Source organism: Triticum aestivum, chromosome 2B (genome assembly GCF_018294505.1).
Source record: "Triticum aestivum cultivar Chinese Spring chromosome 2B, IWGSC CS RefSeq v2.1, whole genome shotgun sequence".
NCBI lineage: Eukaryota > Viridiplantae > Streptophyta > Magnoliopsida > Poales > Poaceae > Triticum > Triticum aestivum.
In genome coordinates this window covers 790,527,671-790,547,294 of record NC_057798.1, presented here as the reverse complement: position 1 = coordinate 790,547,294, position 19,624 = coordinate 790,527,671, and the positions used below count along the sequence as shown (strand labels likewise).

General features: G+C 46.5%; 2 protein-coding genes and 2 pseudogenes across 2 annotated transcripts; 2 read left to right on the top strand and 2 right to left on the bottom strand.

Moving 5' to 3' along the window:
• The first annotated feature begins 3,783 nt into the window (after positions 1-3,783).
• Positions 3,784-6,088, top strand: LOC123042791 (uncharacterized). Its single transcript, XM_044465169.1, has 3 exons — positions 3,784-5,052; positions 5,257-5,406; positions 5,570-6,088. The coding sequence occupies exons 1-3, from the start codon at positions 4,444-4,446 to the stop codon at positions 5,963-5,965; spliced, it is 1,155 nt and encodes a 384-aa protein (XP_044321104.1). The 5' UTR covers positions 3,784-4,443; the 3' UTR covers positions 5,966-6,088.
• A 1,639-nt stretch (positions 6,089-7,727) lies between these two features.
• On the bottom strand, positions 7,728-9,646 carry LOC123039686 (uncharacterized; annotated as a pseudogene).
• Positions 9,647-10,761: 1,115 nt separating this feature from the next.
• On the top strand, positions 10,762-15,763 carry LOC123039685 (heat shock 70 kDa protein BIP5-like; annotated as a pseudogene).
• Positions 15,764-18,350: 2,587 nt separating this feature from the next.
• Positions 18,351-19,254, bottom strand: LOC123039684 (acyl-CoA-binding domain-containing protein 4). The gene is made up of 4 exons (XM_044462736.1): positions 19,166-19,254; positions 18,867-18,941; positions 18,706-18,820; positions 18,351-18,518 (listed from the first exon to the last, which is right to left on the bottom strand). Exons 1-4 carry the CDS (start codon positions 19,252-19,254, stop codon positions 18,351-18,353), a joined length of 447 nt encoding a protein of 148 aa, XP_044318671.1.
• Between the last annotated feature and the right edge of the window lie 370 nt (positions 19,255-19,624).

The following is a 19,624-nucleotide window of genomic DNA, read 5'->3' as shown; positions in this document are numbered from 1 at the left end:
GAAAACACCCGGAACACTTCCGGTGTCCGAATATAGTCATCCAATATATCAATCTTTATGTCTTGACCATTTCGAGACTCCTCGTCATGTCCGTGATCACATCCGGGACTCCGAACAACCTTCGGTACATCAAAACTTATAAACTCATAATAAAACTGTCATCGTAACGTTAAGCGTGCGGACCCTACGGGTTCGAGAACTATGTAGACATGACCTAGAACTATTCTCGGTCAATAACCAATAGCGGAACCTGGATGTTCATATTGGTTCCCACATATTCTACGAAGATCTTTATCGGTCAAACCGCATAACAACATACGTTGTTCCCTTTGTCATCGGTATGTTACTTGCCCGAGATTTGATCGTCGGTATCCAATACCTAGTTCAATCTCGTTACCGGCAAGTCTCTTTACTCGTTCCGTAATACATCATCTCATAACTAACTCATTAGTTACAATGCTTGCAAGGCTTAGGTGATGAGTATTACCGAGAGGGCCCAGAGATACCTCTCCGACAATTGGAGTGACAAAACCTAATCTCGAATTATGCCAACTCAACATGTACCTTTGGAGACACCTGTAGAGACCCTTTATAATCACCCAGTTACGTTGTGACGTTTGGTAGCACACAAAGTGTTCCTCCGGTAAACGGGAGTTGCACAATCTCATAGTTGCAGGAACTTTGTATAAGTCATGAAGAAAGCAATAGCAACATACTAAACGATCAAGTGCTAAGCTAATGGAATGGGTCAAGTCAATCACATCATTCTCCTAATGATGTGATCCCATTAATCAAATGACAACACATGCCTATGGTTAGGAAACATAACCATCTTTGATCAATGAGCTAGTTCAAGTAGAGGCATACTACTGACACTATGTTTGTCTATGTATTCACACATGTATCATGTTTCCGGTTAATACAATTCTAGCATGAATAATAAACATTTATCATGATATGAGGAAATAAATAATAACTTTATTATTGCCTCTAGGGCATATTTCCTTCAAAAAGGACCAAGGATATGTTTCTCGTTTATGGAGGTGACAAAGAGCTCGTCGTAAATGTTATGTCGATGCTGGTTTTGACACTAATCTGGATGACTCTAAATCACAAACCGGACACGTATTTATATTGAATGGTGAAGCTGTCAGTTGGTGCAGTTCCAAGCAGAGCGTCGTGGCGGGATCTACGTGTGACGCGGAGTACATAACTACTTCGGAAGCAGCAAATGAAGGAGTCTGGATAAAGGAGTTCATATCTGATCTAGGTGTAATACCTAGTGCATCCGGTCCAATGAAAATCTTTTGTGACAATACTGGAGCAATTGCCTTAGCGAAGGAATTCAGATTTCACAAAAGAACCAAACACATCAAGAGACGCTTCAACTCCATCCATGATCTAGTCAAGGAGGGAGACATAGAGATTTGCAAAATACATACTGATCTGAATATAGCAGACCCGTTGGCTAAGCCTCTTCCATGAGCAAAACATGATCAACACCAAGACTCTATGGGTGTTAGAATCATTACAATGTAATCTAGATTATTGACTCTAGTGCAATTGGGAGACTGAAGGAAATATGCCTTAGAGGCAATGATAAAGTTGTTATTTTATATTTCCTTATTTCATGATAAATGTTTATTATTCATGCTAGAATTTTATTAACCGGAAACTTGATACATGTGTGGATACATAGACAAAATACCGTGTCCCTAGTAAGCCTCTACTAGACTAGCTCGTAGATCAAAGATGGTTAAGTTTCCTAACCATAGACATGTGTTGTCATTTGATAAACGGGATCACATCATTAGGAGAATGATGTAATGGACAAGACCCATTCGTTAGCTTAGCATTATGATCGTTCAGTTTTATTGCTATTGCTTTCTTCATGTCAAATACATAATTCTTCAACTTTGAGATTATGCAACTCCTGGATACCGGAGGAATAGCTTCTGTGCTATCAAAAGTCACAGGTATATCCGGAGGTGTTTGTTGGGTTGGCATAGATCGAGATTAGGATTTGTCACTCCAATTATCGGAGAGGTATCTTTGGGCCCTCTCGGTAATACACATCATAAGAAGCCTTGCAAGCAAAGTGACTAATGAGTTAGTTGCAGGATGATGTATTACGCAACGAGTAAAGAGACTTGCATGTAACGATATTAAACTAGGTATGAACATACGGACTATCGAATCTCGGGCAAGTAACATACCGATGACAAAGGGAATAACGTATGTTGTCAAAATGGTTCGACCGATAAAGATCTTCGTAGAATACATGGGAGACAATATGAGCATTCAGGTTCCGCTATTCGTTATTGACCGGAGAGGTGTCTCGATCATATCTATATAGTTCTCGAACCCGTAGGGTTCGCATGCTTAACGTTTGTTGACGATATAATATTATATGAGTTATGTGATTTGGTGACCAAATATTGTTCGGAATCCCGGATGAGATCACTGACATGATGAGGAGTCTCGAAATGGCCGAGATGTAAAGATTGATATATAGGACGATGGTATTCGGACACCGAAAGTGTTTCGGGAAGTACCGAGTACTTATCGGGTCACCAAAAGGGGTTCCAGGCACCACCGGCAAAAGATATAGACCTTATGGGCCAAGAGGGGAAACACACCAGCCACAAAGGGGCTGGTGCAACCCCCCCCCCCTATGGGCTGGCCAAATTGGAGAAGGAAAGGAGAAGGAGGAAAGAAAAAAAAGGGAATAGGATTAGGAAAGAGGAAGGTGGCCGAATTGGGAGAGGACCTCAAGTAGGATTCCTCCTACTTGGGTCGCCCCATGGCTGCCTCCCTCTCCCTCCACAACACACACACACACACACACACACACACTATATATATATATATATATATATATATATATATATATATATATATATATATATATATATATATATATATAGAACGATGGTATTCCGAGAAGCACGCTAGTCCATGTTGTGGCTAAACAGGCAGTGGTGTTTAACCACGGAGAGATTGACCACGATGTGTCTGTGGGATGGCACGGTTATATCGAATCGTGGGTGATCAGTTTGTTACGAGCTGAATAAAAGGAAGAGCAGAAAATATGCAGACGGTTGTGAGTCACAGAATCCTCTGCACTTAATGTGTTCGTGCGTGTCTTCTTTCTCCTTTACTTTCTCGCGTGACCTCCTGTGTGTGTTCATTCAGTACTTGATCTAACACGTAGCCCACCTCGCTGCTGCATGCGCGCACATCAACGCCGATGGCTGGCCGGTCCATTCGGTCCACTTGGTCTGGCCCGGGTTTCGCCGTCGCCGGTCTGGTCCCTAAAAGTAGGACCGTTCGGTTGCTCGGTCCGGACCACCGGCGGCCAGTCCAAACGACGGCTCGGTCCAAACGACGTCTCGGTCAGGGACCGGATCGGACCGGATCGGACCGGACCGTGTCCACCCTGAGTTCTGGGCAAGGGGAGGACCGGCTGGGCGCGCTGACCGACGACATCCTTCTCTGCGTCTTGGGGAGGGTGGACCTCGCGACGGCGGCGAGGACCAGCGCTCTGTCGACGCGCTGGAGGACCAGCGCTTCTATCAACGCCGCCTCTATCGCCGTTCCCCTTCTTCCCCGGCCAACGACCGCTGGGACATCGAGCTGCCCCGTCCAGTGTTTGGCCATTGGGTCTCCTTCCATACTTCCTTCCTCCGAGGTAAGGGCATCTAGGTTGTTTCTTCTCATGCACCGCAGCTTCAATACTCTTTGTTGTTGGACTTAAATCAATCAATCCCACTAGGTCGGGCATACATCTAGATCCGCCGCCCCTGTATTTGTATTCCATGGTCCATGGAGACTGTACATAGTACTACATGAATCATGGCGGTGGCACGACGGCTACTTCTTGTAAGATTCCATCTCGGAGTAACAGGACCTAATCGCCTCCGGGTTCCAATTCGTGTTCTAGTCGGACCGCCTCCGCCCTCCCTTTCAGTAAAGACGACAGCTTTGCCTCATGGCATCCTCGGTTCCGAGCTTATTATTATCGTCCATGGAGCAGAATAATGTGCGCCACCCCTGTGTAAGCTCTTGCTAGCTTCTCTTCTTTTGGGCGTTCAAATCAACTATTCATGAATGATCTCCTCTTGTTGCAGATGCCACAAGGGGAAGATAGGCTGGGTGCGCTGACTGACGACATCCTGCTCTCCATCTTGGGGAATGTCGACCTTGCGACGGCGGCAGGGACCAGCGCTCTGTCGACGACGCCTGCCATAGCTGCTCCCCGAGCTTAAACTCCATGTCAGGGATTTCCTGCCCGCGCCATGCCCGGATTACCCTGTTGCTGCTGCGCAGAGGATATATTTTTATTCCCAAATACCAGCACAACACATAGATGAAGCAATAGCATCACTGACAAGAGCTGCTAGGAGTTTCTTGCGCATCAAGCGCAGCAGCAGAGTCTCAAGAATGTCGCTTGAGATCTACCTGGTTGGCAACTACTCGCATGACATTGGCCCATTGGTCCGTGACGCCATCGACAACGGCATGATAAAAGAACTGGACCTAACCATTGCGGACGACAAGGATTACAATTGCAAAGGTGTGGATATGCTACAGAAAGCACAGGATGTAGACGGGTTCTTCAGCGCCTATCCTAATATACTTCCTTGCCTCACAAGGCTCCAGCTTTACAACCTGCGCTTTGCTGAGGGAGATATACATCACATCCTATTTGATTGCTGCAAGCAGCTGCAGCACCTTAGTCTGGAACACTGTGATGTTGGCGACTGCTCGGTGTGGCAGGTAGACGCGCCGAATTCGGTCCTCAGGGTTCTTGAAATCCGCTATTCGTACTTGAAGAGGCTCAAGGTGCTCTGCCTTCCCAAACTAGAGCTGCTCAGTTGGGAGGCGTGGGTGCACTGTGAGCCCCCCTTGCATTTTGGTTATGTCCCGTCTCTTAAGGAGTTAATCCTCTTATGTGCTGCAAAGCTTGATCACCCGGAGTTTAGTTTAAGCCAGCTTCTAGATGGTGCCACAGAAATCAATACCCTGACCTTAAACTTCCAAGGAGAAAAGGTAATTTCATACTATTTCAGTATATATTGTGTGATGTGCTTCTAATTTCTTCAATACGAATTTTGAAGTTATGGGGTTAATTAGGACCATATGAGCTGTTCTTTTGTTTTGCTTTTTCATGTCTTGATCAAGATATTTGCTTTTATTTATTTTTGCTAGGAAGCTTTTCGTTGATTTTTCTTTCTTTGTTTGTTTATTCACCAGCTTTGGATCCAACCGGAAAGCAGGCAACTCCGTGCCGCATTCAGCAAGCTAAGGAAGCTGTCTATTCATGGCATATATGTTGAGTTTGACCTGTTATGGACAATAAATCTCCTTGAAGCTGCTCCAACCGTTGAGATATTTGATATTGAGGTACTAATTTTACTTATTCCTTTCTCGTTTGTTAGTTCAATAGATTTAGGCGTTTCCTTCCTGGTTGTTGATATCATCGCATAATAGAATTCAGATAGGATCTCCTGGGAATCCTAGCTACTATATATACTTTATGTAATTATTAGGTCTTGGTTGGATACAGGTGTATGAACATCCATGTATGGTACCATATTGGGTGCGCGTTGGCGTTCAAAGAGTGCAACCTTCATGGAAGACGCCTGGGTTTACAAGCTGTAAGAAGTGGCAACTGAGAGAGCTCTATGTTACCAACTTTAGTTCCCTCGTGGGGCAACATGTGTTATTTGTACGCGAGGTGATGGATCAAGCGCCAAACTTGAAAACTGTTATTTTGAAGGAAGATGAAGAAGCATGCAAGGATTGTGAGGCAATGGGCGCACTGCCTACTCCGGTAGGAGGCTTGTTTCCGAGGACCAAAAAGGAGCAAGAAACAATAGCCCAGCAACTTAGGGACAACATGGTCAGCTCGTCCTCGGCACAGATAATTTTCAAAAGTATTGTTTCAACGGTGGTATTCTGAACTTATGTATGTCTGAATGCAAGTGCAAGAAGTAAACGAAAATGTAACATACAGGCTTTTTATTGTGGGGTTTGTTATAATTTTCTACTGTTAGGGTTGTTGTAAACGCGAATGCATCAACTTTAGCAGTTGCAATCAATTTATTTTGGGCGAGGCAGCTCCAGCAAATTTGAATTATCGGACACAGAAATCCTATGAGTAATCTGCCATTCTCTGGTTTCGGGCAAACGTTTTTCTTTTGAAATAGAAAATCAAAAAGAAAAGTTACACGTAATCCAAGTTAAGATTACAACAGAAAATCGAAAAGTGACATAGCTGATTTGCGATAAATAGCTAATTTAAAGTTCAACTGAGCAGCAAGCACCCTGTATAGATATGCTTTTCTAACACTCCTTGTCGCACACAAGGAAGCCTGAAACCGTGGTATTCGGAAGATGATTGCCATTACGTCCTGGTATTTGTGATGGGAAAGGCGCAAACTAGTGCATAAAGAGAGCATTCAAGATGTCAAACAAATTTCAATGTGGATACAAGCTCTTACGATTAATTATGTTGCTGCTTCCTCTCCAAAGGCTACTATGGAAAGGGGGTTGGGTTCGCCCGGGGGGATTTGTAAACCTTAATTTTGATGCTTCTTTTGATCATGATCTTCTTAAGACAAACATTGTTTAAATATTCACTGAGTTCGCGATAAAAAGAACTCGGCAGTATTAAAGATTGTCGGGTCCCGTCCAGCCTTGAGTGATCCAGTTCTTGGAGGATTTAGGTGTTGAGACTTTCAGCGTTTCTGGAGGATTTTCTACCCTGAAATAGTCCCACCGTTCCAATGATTTGAGACATAAATTTGTCCTAAAGTCAGAAATTTCTAAGTTTGAACGTGTTTCTAGATAAAAATGTTGATATCTAGAATGTTGAATAAATCCATTATAAATATATTTCATAAGGAATAGAATGATGTTCTTTTGATAGATATAGATATTTTTTCTATAAAAACTTGTTCAAGCATAGAAAATGTTGGCTTAGATAAAGCTTACATGACTTATATTTTACTGGGGGAGTAGTCTTTACCTCGATATTTCACTCTAGTTTTTACCTCAATATTTCTTTAACTTTAGGATTTCTGTGTCCTGAATAATTCAAATTTGCAGGAGCCGCCTCGCCTAAAAATGAATTGATGCTACTGCTAATGTTGATGCATTGGCGTTTACAGGAATGCTTACTTTAAACAGTAGAAAATAGAACTAGCAAGCCTGCATATTACAATTTCATTTACTACTAGCACTTGCATTGGACATACATACAAGTTCAGAGTACCACTGTTGAAGTAATACTTTTGAAAATTATCTTGACCGAGGAGCCGACCATGTTGTCCCTAAGTTGCTGTGCTAGTGTTTCTTGCTCATTTTTGGTCCTTGGAAACAAGCCTCCTACCGGATTAGGCAGTGGACCTATTGCCTCGCAATCCTCGCATGGTTCTTCGTCTTCTTTCAAAATAACAGTTTTCAAGTTTGGCGCTCGATCCATCACCTCGCGAACAAATAACATATGTAGCTCCATGAGGGGACTAAAGTTGGTGATGTGGAGCTCTCTCAGTTGCCACTTATTACAGTTTGTGAACCCAGGCATCTTCCATGAAGGTTGCACTCTTTCAATGCCAACGTGCTCCCAATGCAGTACTAGACATGGATGTTCAAACACCTGTATCCAACAACCAAGACCTAATAATTACACAAAGCATATATAGCAAGATTCCCGGGAGATCCTATTCAGAATTCTGTCATGCCATGATATCAATAACCAGGAAGGAAATGCATAAATCTATTCAACTAACAATCGAGAAAAGAATCAAGTAAAATTAGTACCTCAATGTCGAATATCTCAACTGTTGGAGCAGCTTCAAGGAGATTTATTGTCCATAACAGGTCAAACTCAACATATATGCCATGAATAGACAGCTTCCTTAGCTTGTTGAATGCAGCGCGGAGTTGCTTGCTTTCAGGCTGGATCCAAAGCTGGTGAACAGACAAATAAAGGAAAAAAATTAACGAAACATTCCTAGCAATAAAAAAGAAAAGCAAATATCTTGATCAAGACATGAAACAGCAAAAAACTAAAAAACAGTGTGTACGGTCCTAATTAACCCCGTAAGTTCAAAATTCCTACTGATGAAATTAGAAGCACGTCCCACAATATATACTGAAATGATAGCTTGTAAACTGTTTATCGTGCTGTTTTTCTGTTTTTTTGTTTCCCATATGTACATACTTTTTTTGATCCAAAGGGGTTGCCCCCCGCCCCATTTTTACTAAAAATGAGCACAGCATAACCACAACGTTTTACAGCGCTCAGGCTGGGTCAGAGTAGCTAAGCCGGAAAACTAACCCCCTAGATCCAACCATGCAGCGCTCAGGGAGAAACAGAAAGCAGGTTTTAGAAAAGACACTAGGCCACAAAGCTATGGAAATTTTGGGCACAACGATGGTGCTTGCCTGCCTAGCCGGAATGTGCCCTGAGCACAAAGCTGCCCTGACCACTCCCCACTCCCCATATTTACATACTCTCATCCTTTTCGAAATAAAAGGCATGGTAGGGGCCTTCCCTACTGTTTTTCTCTCTCAAAAAAGACGACATGAAACAGGAAGAAGAAAAAACAGCGTGTACGGTTCTAATTAACCCTGTAACTTCAAAATTCCTACTGATTAAATTAGAACTGCATCGCACAATATATACTGCAATTGTATGAAATTACCTTTTCTCCCTGGAAGTTTAAGGTCAGGGTATCAATTTCTGTGGCACCATCTAGAAGCTGGCTTAAACTAAATCCCGAGTGATCAAGGTGTGCACCACATAGGAGGAATAACTCCTTAAGAGATGGGACAGAACCAAAATGCAAGGGGGCCTCACAGTGCATCCAGGCCTGCCAACTGAGCCGCTCTAGTTTGGGAAGGCAGAGCACCTCGAGCCTCTTCAAGTAGGAATAGCAGACTTCAAGAACCCTGAGAGACGAATTCGGCGCGTCTATCTGCCACACTGAGCAGTCCCCAGCATCACAGTGGTCTCCAGACTAAGGTGCTGCAGCTGCTTGCAGCAATCAAATATGACGTTATGTATATCCCCCTCAGCAAAGCGCAGGTTGTACAGCTGGAGCCTTGTGAGGCAAGGAAGCATATTAGGATAGGCGCTGAAGAACCCGTCCACGCCCCGTGCTTTTTGTAGCATATCTGCACCTTTGCACTTGTAATCCTTGTCGTCCGCAATGATGAGGTCCAGTCCTTTTACCATGCCGTTGTCAATGGCGTCACGGATCAATGGGCCAATGTCATGTGAGTAGTTGCCAACCAGGTAGATCTCAAGGGACATTCTTGAGACTCTGCTGCTGCGTTTGATGCGCAAGAAACTCCTAGCAGCTCTTGTCAGCGATGCCATTGCTTGATCTATGTGTTGGGCTGGTATTTGAGAATAAAAATATAACTTCTGCTCAGCAGCAATAGGGTAATCTGGGCATGGGGCAGGCAGAAAATCTCTGACATGGAGGTTAAGGTCGGGGAGCAGCCATGGCAGGCTCCTCCAGCGCGTCGACAGAGCGCTGGTCCTTGCCGCCGTCGCAAGGTCCACCCTCCCCAAGATGGAGAGCAGGATGTCATCAGTCAGGGCGCCCAGCCTATCTTCCCCTCGTGGCATCTGCGACAAGACGACATCATCCATGAATATTTGATTTGATTTTTTTTATTTTTGCGGAAGAAACTTCCAATCTATTTATCATCTGTCATGAATATTTGATTTGAATTGAAACCACAAAAGAAGATAAGCTAGCAAGAGCTCACGCAGCGGCAGCACACATTATTCTGCTCCATGGACGGCATCGGTTTTGCTAAAGCACATCTAGATGCGCCCTAAGTATTGCACATCTAAGTCATATGCCATTGATATTGCGCAGAGATTAGTGCAGCTATTTTCCTTTTCCTTTTTCTTTTCATTTTTTATGTTTGATTGAGTAATTGAGATGTGAAATAACTAGGGCATCATGATAAAAATATACTCGGAACCGAGGACGCGGTGAATCACGTATGTGCAGTCTCCATGGCAATACATGGGCGGCGGATCTAGATGTATGTCCGACCTAGTGGGATTGATTGATTTAAGTCCAACAACCTAGCTGCGTTGCATGACAAGACGACCTAGCTGCTCGTACTCCCTCCGGTCCTTTTTACTCTGCATATTAGAATTCTCTGAAGTCAAACTTCACAAAGTTTGACCATATTTATATGAAAAAATATCAACATCTGCCATGCTAAAGTTATACAATATGAAACTTTAAGTCATGACACATCTATTGATATTGATTTCAGATTGTGAATGTTAGTACTTTTTTCTATAAAGTTGGTCAAACTTTACGAGGATTGACTTTAGTCAAATCTTATATGCGAACTAAAAAGGACCGGAGGGAGTACCTCAGAGGAAGGAAGTCCCGGCGGCTGAGGAAGAAGGGGAACGGCGATGGCGGCGGTGATGATAGATGCCGGATTGTGGCGGCGGCGGCGCGCGCCCCCGAGATTTTGGATTGAGACCAAGGTATGGTACGGTGGCAGCTGTAGGTAGATCCGCCGCGTCGCATTGGGAGGAACTCTGCAGGGGAAAGGGGAGGAAGGAGGAAGAGGGGAGGGTGCGTGGCGTCGGTCGACTGGTTGCAGTCCCTGATCGGTCGTGTTGCCGGCCCCACGATTCTTTGTACGTGCACTGTTAGATCTCTCCCTCCATCTTCCTTCCAACCCTCTCACCTCCTTGCAAAAAGGGCGATGCTAGGCGCCGGCGCACCAGCCGGACGCTTCGGCCGGTCCAACCCTAGCCGTCAGATCGGCCTGTTCCGATCCGTTGGATCCTTATCCAACCAGGGGCGTCGTCTTCCTCTCGCGAGCGCGGACGGGGAAAGGAACCCCGTCTCGCCGTCCGTCTTCGCCGGCCGCCCCACGCTCCAGCACTCAGCTCGCCCCGCCCGCTCGCCGCCCTGGCCGCCGGTTGGAGCTGACCGCTCGCCGCCTCGGCCGCCCGTCGGAGCGCCATGGATGCAGCTCCGCGACTCAACTCGTCCAAGTCCGCTCGCCGCCCCGGCCACCCGTCGGGGCCGCCCCGTGCTCCGGGACTCAGCTCGCCCCGACCGCTCGCTGCCCCCGCTGCTCGTCGGAGTGCCATGGATGCAGCTCCGCCTCACCGATGATTGGTTCCAGCAAAAAACAGAGATGCCCCGTGATAGCATTTTCCCGTGTCAGTCGTAGCAAATGAAGACAACGGTTGCAGAAAAAAGATCCATCGGCGTCGCCATTGTAGCAAACATGTTAATCGGATATAGCAAAACACATCGCCAATGGTAGCAAAAAATGAGGTTGTTGCAACAAAAAATGTTCGTCCTCGTCGTCGCCGGTCACACCTCAGTCGCAAAAAAGTACCATGGCCGCATGAATGGATGTAGCAAAAACACACAGACGGTAGTCGCAAAAAATTGACACGGTTGTAGCTTCTCCCCTCTACGGTGGAAGCTTTTCTATAAACGATTGAAACTTTTTTCGTTTTGAGCAGCGCCTGGTGAAAAATTCATCTCTCGTTCGGTTGAAGCTTTTTTCATCGAAGGTTGTAGCATTTTCCATCGAAGGTTATAGCATGGTTCTATTTTTGAGATTGTAAAAATAAAGATCAAAATGAGTATTAGAAAATTAATAGTATTAAGTTCATAAGGAATAACAAAACCTTAACTGGAGATTTTAGTTCCATAAGATTTAATATGAATTAATATAAATTGGAAGTACCAATTAAATTTGATTTACCCATCCAACTGCATTATATAATTTTGGAACTAGGCATATTAAAATAATATGCATATGTGATTTTTCCTACAATATTTAGATTTAGATTTTTATTGTTTGGAGAAATTTTATTTTTCAGTAATCAGTAGTAAATGAATTCAAAATTTATTTACTATATTATTTTTCTCTTCTAAATTTGTTGGCACTGACTTGACCCAAGGACGTTGTATACAAGAGGACGTTGGACATAAAATTAACTTAGCACCACCATCAAATTCACAACTCGACCATTGTATATGGGAGATCGTTGGACAAAACCACACCATAAAAACATTCACGGATATGTAACTCAGAAGCAGGAACTAAACCATTTTTGGGTTATTACAATGGAACAGTTCACCACATATGTGGTTTGATATGCCGCCACTTGAGCTTGAAGTGTTCAACAGATCCAAGGCATGTTTGGGAGCTTGCAGTTCTAGGGGCAGAACAATGACACAGATGAAGACAAGAGCAGTCTATAGGTGGGTCATCATCGGAGATGGGAGGTGGAACAAGCGGTGACTCCTTGCCGTCGGGTGGCGGACGACATCAAGCGGGGCGATGATTGACAGTAGAACAGTGATGCACCTGGAGGGGGTGTATTGGTGAAGTTGCATTTAGTACCCATGTGTGGTTTTGGTAACTAATGGCAATTCCTATGGACATGCTTGTCATTGAGATGCATTTGAAGGAAAATTCCAAAGGAAATGCATTAAAATTATTGTGTGGATTGATGAAAGCCATCAAGATAAACCAAGATATGCGTTAAGATCACTGAGTTCTAGTGATGAATATATTATAAGCAAGGAAATGGACTCCAAGGTATCAAGCTTAAGTTATGTGGTTGAATCAATAATCAAGATGTAGTCCATGTGATGTACACGATATGATCAAGATGGAATTTATTGAAGGAACTCAATGACATGCTTAGGCTTATGAGTTCAGTCATGATGGATCAAGATCTTGAGAGAATGATTTAAGAGAAGAATTGTATATATGTCTTGAAGATGAGATTATGATGAACCCATATGTTGAGTGATGGTTGATCAAGTTATGAAGCAAGTAATTCAAGTGAAGTATCCTAAATCGAAGACCTCAATTGATTGGGAGTTATGGAGCAGTTTATCACACCTACGTGGTGTTGTTCACATCACACATGGTTTCAGGCTTCCTTGTGCGATGAGGGATCTTAAAATGGACCATATCTATACTAGTGTGTGCTTGCTACTCCGTTGAACTTCAAATTAGCCGTTCATCGCATATCACTTTTTGATTTTCTGTTGTGAATTCAACGTGGACTACATGAACATTTTCTTTTTCATGAACATGAACAAATGTGGATTTTAAACAAGTTACTCTCGTCTCAACGTTTCTTGTCCTCAACTAGGAAAATGGGAGAGTATTCAAAAAGAATTTGTTGAGTTGCACACATATGTGCCCAAGCAGACTTGTCACGCGCATACATACTGATGCTTTCTTCGTCAAAACCAGCAAATCCAAAATTTGAGATTGGCAAAGACAGGTTGTAGAGAATATCCGATTCGCTCAAAGTAAGGAAGAAACTGAAAATTTTGACCATCGTCAGCTCATGTCACAGTTTGTTGCCGAGAATGTGAGCATTTCTTCAGTATTTTTAAAAAACAAGTGTGAAGATAATTTTGTGCTGTGATTGGAGAAAATCAGGTCACGAAGTTGCCTGTTGAAACGATGTCGTATGAATCCAAGTGTTTGGCTGTCTATATCCAAACAATGTCACATACAACTCTTTCGACACGACATCCTTCAAATTCAGCGATACACTCCATTGACCCTACAGTGCACCCTTGAAATTCAAAATAGATTTGAATAAAATTTAAATTTGGTCAGAGATAATTTGAACCCAATAAAATTCTAGACGACTTATGGAATTTCTGAATTTTGAATCTATTGGGCGATACCTATACACATGTTGCCTGCGACGTGGGGCCAGGGACGAATATTTTTTGTTGGAATCATGATCGAACATCCTTGTTGACAGCCAACCAAGAACCAGGCCGCGGCTGCCAAGGAGAAGGGCTCCGGCAACGGCGTGGCCGGGCCGGTGATCGGCATCGACCTGGGCACGACCTACTCGTGCGTGGCCGTGTACCGGAACGGCCGGGTGGAGATCATCGCCAACGACCAGGGCAACCGCATCACCCCCTCCTGGGTCGCCTTCACCCACTCCGGCGAGCGCCTCATCGGCGAGGCCGCCAAGAACCAGGCCGCCGTCAACCCGCTCCGCACCGTCTACGACGCCAAGCGACTCATCGGCCGTAACTTTGTCGACGCCGAGGTGCAGCGGGACATGAAGCTGCTGCCGTTCAAGGTGGTGGACAAGAACGGGAAGCCGCACGTCGAGGTGGAGGTGAAGGCCGACGACGTGCGGACGCTCAGCCCGGAGGAGGTGAGCGCGACGGTGCTCACCAGGATGAAGGAGACGGCCGAGGCGTATCTCGGCGAGAAGGTCCGGGACGCCATGATCACCATCCCGGCCTACTTCAACGACGCGCAGCGCCAGGCCACCAAGGACGCCGGCGCCATCGCCGGCCTCAACGTCGTCCGCGGTCCGCCTCATCAACGAGCCCACCGCCGCCGCCATCGCCTATGGGCTGGACAAGATGGCCGACGGCAAGGAGCGGAACGTGCTCGTGTTCGACCTCGGCGGCGGCACCTTCAACGTCAGCGTGCTCGCGCTCGACGGCGGTGTCTTCGAGGTCCTCGCCACCAACGGCGACACCCATCTTGGAGGCGAGGACTTCGACCAGCGCGTCATGGACCACTTCATCCGGCTCGTCAAGCGGAAGCACGGCGTCGACATCTCCGGCGACGCGCGCGCGCTCGGCAAGCTCCGCCGCGAGTGCGAGCGCGCCAAGCGGGCGCTCAGCACCCAGCTCCAGGTCCGCGTTGAGGTAGAGTCGCTGGCCGACGGCGTCGACCTTTCGGAGCCGCTCACCCGGGCCCGCTTCGAGGAGCTCAACGCCGACCTCTTCCGCAAGGTCATGGCGCCCGTGAAGAAGGCCATGGCGGACGCCGGGCTGGCCAAGGGCGACGTCGACGAGGTCGTTCTGGTCGGTGGCAGCACGAGGATTCCCAAGGTGCAGCAGCTCCTCCGCGACTACTTCGGCGGCAAGGAGCCCCACAAGGGCGTCAACCCCGACGAGGCCGTGGCCTACGGCGCGGCGGTGCAGGGCGGCATCGTGCGCGGCGACGCCAAGGAGGTTGTGGTGCTGGACGTGACGCCGCTGACGCTGGGCATCGAGACGGCCGGCGGCGTGATGGCGAGCGTGATCCCCCGGAACACGCCGATCCCGACCAAGAGGGCCAAGATGTTCACCACGTACGAGGACAGGCAGACACGGTGACCATCACGGTGTTCGAGGGCGAACGGAGCATGACCAAGGACAACCGGCTGCTGGGCAAGTTCGACCTCACCGGGATTGCGCCGGCGCCGAGGGGCACGCCGCAGATCGAGGTGACCCTGGAGGTGGACGTGAACGGCATCCTGCACGTGGGGGCGGCGGACAAGGGCACCGGCCAGTCGGAGAAGATCGAGATCAGCAACGCTGGCCGTAGCATCACGCCGGAGGAGATCGAGCGGATGGTGCAGGAGGCCGAGGAGTTCGCCGCGGAGGACAGGAAGGTGAGGGACAAGGTGGACGCGCGGAACAAGCTGGAGGCCTACGTTTACAGCGCCCGGACGACGGCCGACGGCGAGCTGGGGGCCAAGATGGACGGCGGCGACCGGGAAAGGGTCAAGGAGGCGACGAGGGAGGCTAGCGAGTGGCTCGAGGCCAACCCGAACGCCGACAAGGACGACTACACGGAGAAGCTCAAGGAGCTGGAGGATGTCTGCAGCCCCGCCTTCGCCGCCGCCTACGGGAACACTGGCGGTGGCCATGATGACCCCGCCGAGGACCATGACCACGACGAGCTCTAAGATTTTACTAGTGGTTGCTGTTCATAGCTTAGTACGATTATTAGGACTGAACTACGTACCGACTGACCAACGCCCAAAGTCATAAATAAATCTACATCGTGCATTGTTGGGCAAGAAAGTTCATTGTGCATATATTGTCGATTTTCCGAAAATTCCTAATATTAATATGGGAAACGTTTCGAGCCGGTGCGCCGGCTTCGGCCGGCCGCGTGCGTAGCGATTCGATTGCGTCCAATCTCCTGGCTTCAGTTTCGCCACGCCCTTGCACATTCTCCCCCACCCATCCCTACAAACCGCTCGGCCTCTTCCTTATCTCTTTTGCCTAGTCAATGGCTCAACGCACACAAGCATCTCCTTTTCCCCTAATCAAACACGGCCAACGCTGCTCCGGCGAGGGCCGCCCTCCACCTGCCCCCGCGCTACTCCGGCGAACGTACGCCCTTCACCTGCCCCACGCTGCTCCGGCAAGCAGCCACTCCAAACCACGTCCGCACTGCTCCGACGAGCGACACCCCCCACCTACCTGGAACAGCGCCTACATGCTACAAGCGGACGAGATGCTGGAACCTGCCTCGACGGGATCTGCAATCTGCCACAATTTTGGCTACAACTAGTTTGTTGTTTTGCTGGAATCAAAAACTTTTTTGCTATGATCCGTAATTAGGCTGCTTTTTTGCTGGAATCAGTCTAAATTTTTGCTACCACTATCTCTTGTTTTTGCTACCACTGTCCTTCTGATTTTTGCACCACGCCCTTGAAATTTTTGCTGGAACAACTACAAATTTTTGCTACAGCCGTCTTCGCTGTTGCTACCATCCCGTCTTTGATTTTATTTTGCTTCGATCCATTTTTGTTATTTTGCTTCGATCCATTTTTTTTTGCTGGAACCACTCAAATATTTGTTACCACCCCCTTCTGATTTTTGCTACCACCCCCTTCTGATTTTTTGCTGGATCCATATTTTTGCTGGAACCAACCACAGTATTTGTCGCGACAGTTGAGAGCAGCTGGGATCAGCATCTATAGAAGCTGGAACCTGCGATTTGTTTTGCTACATCAATGGAGTGGTACAGGGCGAAGTGGTGTCGCTCATTTTTTTTTGCTACATCGGGGATTCTGAAAAGCTACAAACGCCGGGCTGTTTTGCTACAACGGCGACATGTGGAATTGGGTTACCCAGGGAAGAAGACGACGGCGGTGCCTGCAGCATGCACCCTGCGACGAGCTCGACGGCGAGGATGGAGGGGGTGGGGGTGGCGCACCAGATGCTACAACCGCGGGGCGGGGAGCTTCAACCGCTGCCAACGGAGGCTCCGTGTCAGCCATGGCCAAGCTTGGCGGGTATCCGACCATGACGGAGTTGCGAACGAGGGAGATGGTTGGGAGGGGCAGCGACGCGCGGGGGGGGGACCCGTCAAGCTGGGTCGGTGGCGCTCTCTGTTACAACCGTGCGAGGGATCCGGCTAGCTCGGGGGCGATGCTCCGGCTGCAGCGCTCGCAGGGGGATTTGGTGTGTGAGATCCCTTTGGTGTGTATGAGAGAAGGAAGGGGATGAGATCAGACTGTTCGTAGCGCTCGAATCCGAGGGTTGTCGCGCGACCGGCCAAACTATTGGGCCGGTGCGCCGGCGCCTAGTACTCGCCAATCCACACGGCAGCTATATGCACGTTGACTGAATTTCCATATTGGGTTAAGTTTACTGAATTTTCATATTGGGTAAGTGGATTTCATGGGGAGAGAAATGGTTGGAGGAAGAAAGCTGGAGGTACAAGAATGAAGGGCCGCCGTTGGATCCTTATTTATTCCGCTGGCACAATAAGGATTGAACTAGATACTGATTGACCAGTCATATAAAACTTATTATAATAGTCCTCCGGTCCTTTTTACTTCATGTATTAGATTTGTGTCAAGTCAACCAAGTTTATATCAATGGATATCAACCTCTCTACAATGTCAACTATATACACTATGAAACTACATTTTATAATGAATCTAACATTATTGATTTGACATTTTGAATGTTGACACTTTTTTGCTATAAGTTTGATTAAATTAGAGATACTTTGAGTCTGGGCAAAACTTATATGTAGACTAAAAAGGACCGGAAGGAACATCATGCATTGTTCCGCTAGATAACATAGCTCATTTCTCATATTATCGTTTTTCAAAAAAAAATCCAATATTAATTCTACAAAAACATAGTACTATTTAATTTCTAGTAGGAACATGGGCCAAGTACGTCCCAGATGAACAAGACCTCAGGGAAAATTCTGAAGATCAGAGAGAAATTTGAATGCCTAGCAGGAGAATTAATAATGAGAGAATGCATATTCACAATTTTCGGCCGCGAGACCTGGTATTCATATATGTTTCCGGCCAAACCGTTGGCGTGCAGCATACACACACACACTAACAGTGTAAACCGTAGAAACGAACTACAAGATGTCTACCCTGTACTGAGATATCTTTCGACGTTTTGGCAACAGCCTATGTATTCGAAGAGGTCTCATCTGGTTCATTCAGCTAATCGTTCGAGGAGCAGGTTATGTTTCTTAGTCAACGTATTGCGTGAGCTAACTGTGCGACATCAGTTTGCTGGCTTCAGGAACGGCCAGGCCGAGGAGCAGAGGTCAGGTGCGGTGTTCCCGTCGCCGTCCTTAATCTGGAGATCAGCATGGTGCTTCACAAGAAGTTGGGCGATGTCTTCCTTCTCACAACGGACAGCATAATGAAGTGGTGTCTGACCTTGGTTGTCCTGGATATGGAAAGAGAGAAGCAAGGTTCAGTTCACATAGCTCAGAGAAATTTGAATGCAAACCCATCTGCATTTGGTGCAGTTTGTGATGCAAACCCAGTAAAAATACTTGGTTCAGAATTACCACCGGCTTCTTTTGCTCAAATACACTCACCCAATGAGTAAAGGGCATAGAAAAATCAAATACCTGAGCATTGACGTCTGCATTTGAACTGACAAGAAGCTCAACAGCACCTAGGTGACCATGGTCCACAGCCAAGTGCAAAGGAGTTCTTTTTCTGCTATCTGAAACCAAATTATGTCTAAATGAGTCATGCTGCATAAAGAAGAGAAAGATGGATGTTCTACAAACACGTCTCCATATGCTTTTTAAGATCTTCAATTTCTCCTTCCTTTGCAGAAACATGTATCTCGCCAAGTTCTCTGCAGGTACAAATAAGTTCATTGTAATCCTAGAAACAATAGTTCAGGTGAAATACTCAATGGATGAAATAAATAATTAAAGCTTATTAGCACCAGGATGGAGATAACTAACTGCATACCAAATAATGAAACACCTCACTTTTATTTGCTATGTTCTATCAGTTAGCAACAGAAATGGACTTACAGTTCATTTGTTTTCGATGCAGGTCCTGGCCCCTTCGGACCTGATGCAGACGCACTGGTTTCCACATCTTTCATTCTCTGGAATCATGTCGAACAGGTTATCAAACAGAGCCAACACTGTGGTGTGCATTCCTGTAAAGATGGTAGCAAGTGGTGTGGCTAACGAGCAGCCGGGGTAGAACTGACGGGCAGCGGTGATGTACTCGTTCATACACTACTAGAGAAAAGCTTACGAGTAGCGCTTGTTTTTGTACTACCAGTAGCGCAGGTACCAGCGCTACTGCTACGACGCTACAGCTATTTTCTAGCAGTAGCGTGTTATAGACCAGCGCTACTGGTAAGTTCAACTACTAGTAGCGTGTTTTTAGGCCAGCGCTATTGCTAACATTTATGTTTTCTTTTTAATATTTTGGCGTTGTACATGTTTAAACAGATATATCTTTTATACAATAACAACTCATCATGAACTAGTCTATTTAAATAGCATATTCATTACCAGT

Bases quoted from the DNA above. Each gene is read 5' to 3' on its own strand.
- LOC123042791 (XM_044465169.1), top strand. From the start codon at position 4,444: ATGTCGCTTGAGATCTACCTGGTTGGCAACTACTCGCATGACATTGGC. The intron at 5,053-5,256 runs GTAATTTCATAC...TTTATTCACCAG, and splicing joins TAAACTTCCAAGGAGAAAAG to CTTTGGATCCAACCGGAAAG. The intron at 5,407-5,569 runs GTACTAATTTTA...GGTTGGATACAG, and splicing joins TTGAGATATTTGATATTGAG to GTGTATGAACATCCATGTAT.
- LOC123039684 (XM_044462736.1), bottom strand. From the start codon at position 19,254: ATGCACACCACAGTGTTGGCTCTGTTTGATAACCTGTTCGACATGATT. The intron at 18,821-18,866 runs GTAGAACATCCA...TGACTCATTTAG, and splicing joins AAGCATATGGAGACGTGTTT to ACATAATTTGGTTTCAGATA. The intron at 18,519-18,705 runs GTATTTGATTTT...TTCCATATCCAG, and splicing joins ATGCAGACGTCAATGCTCAG to GACAACCAAGGTCAGACACC.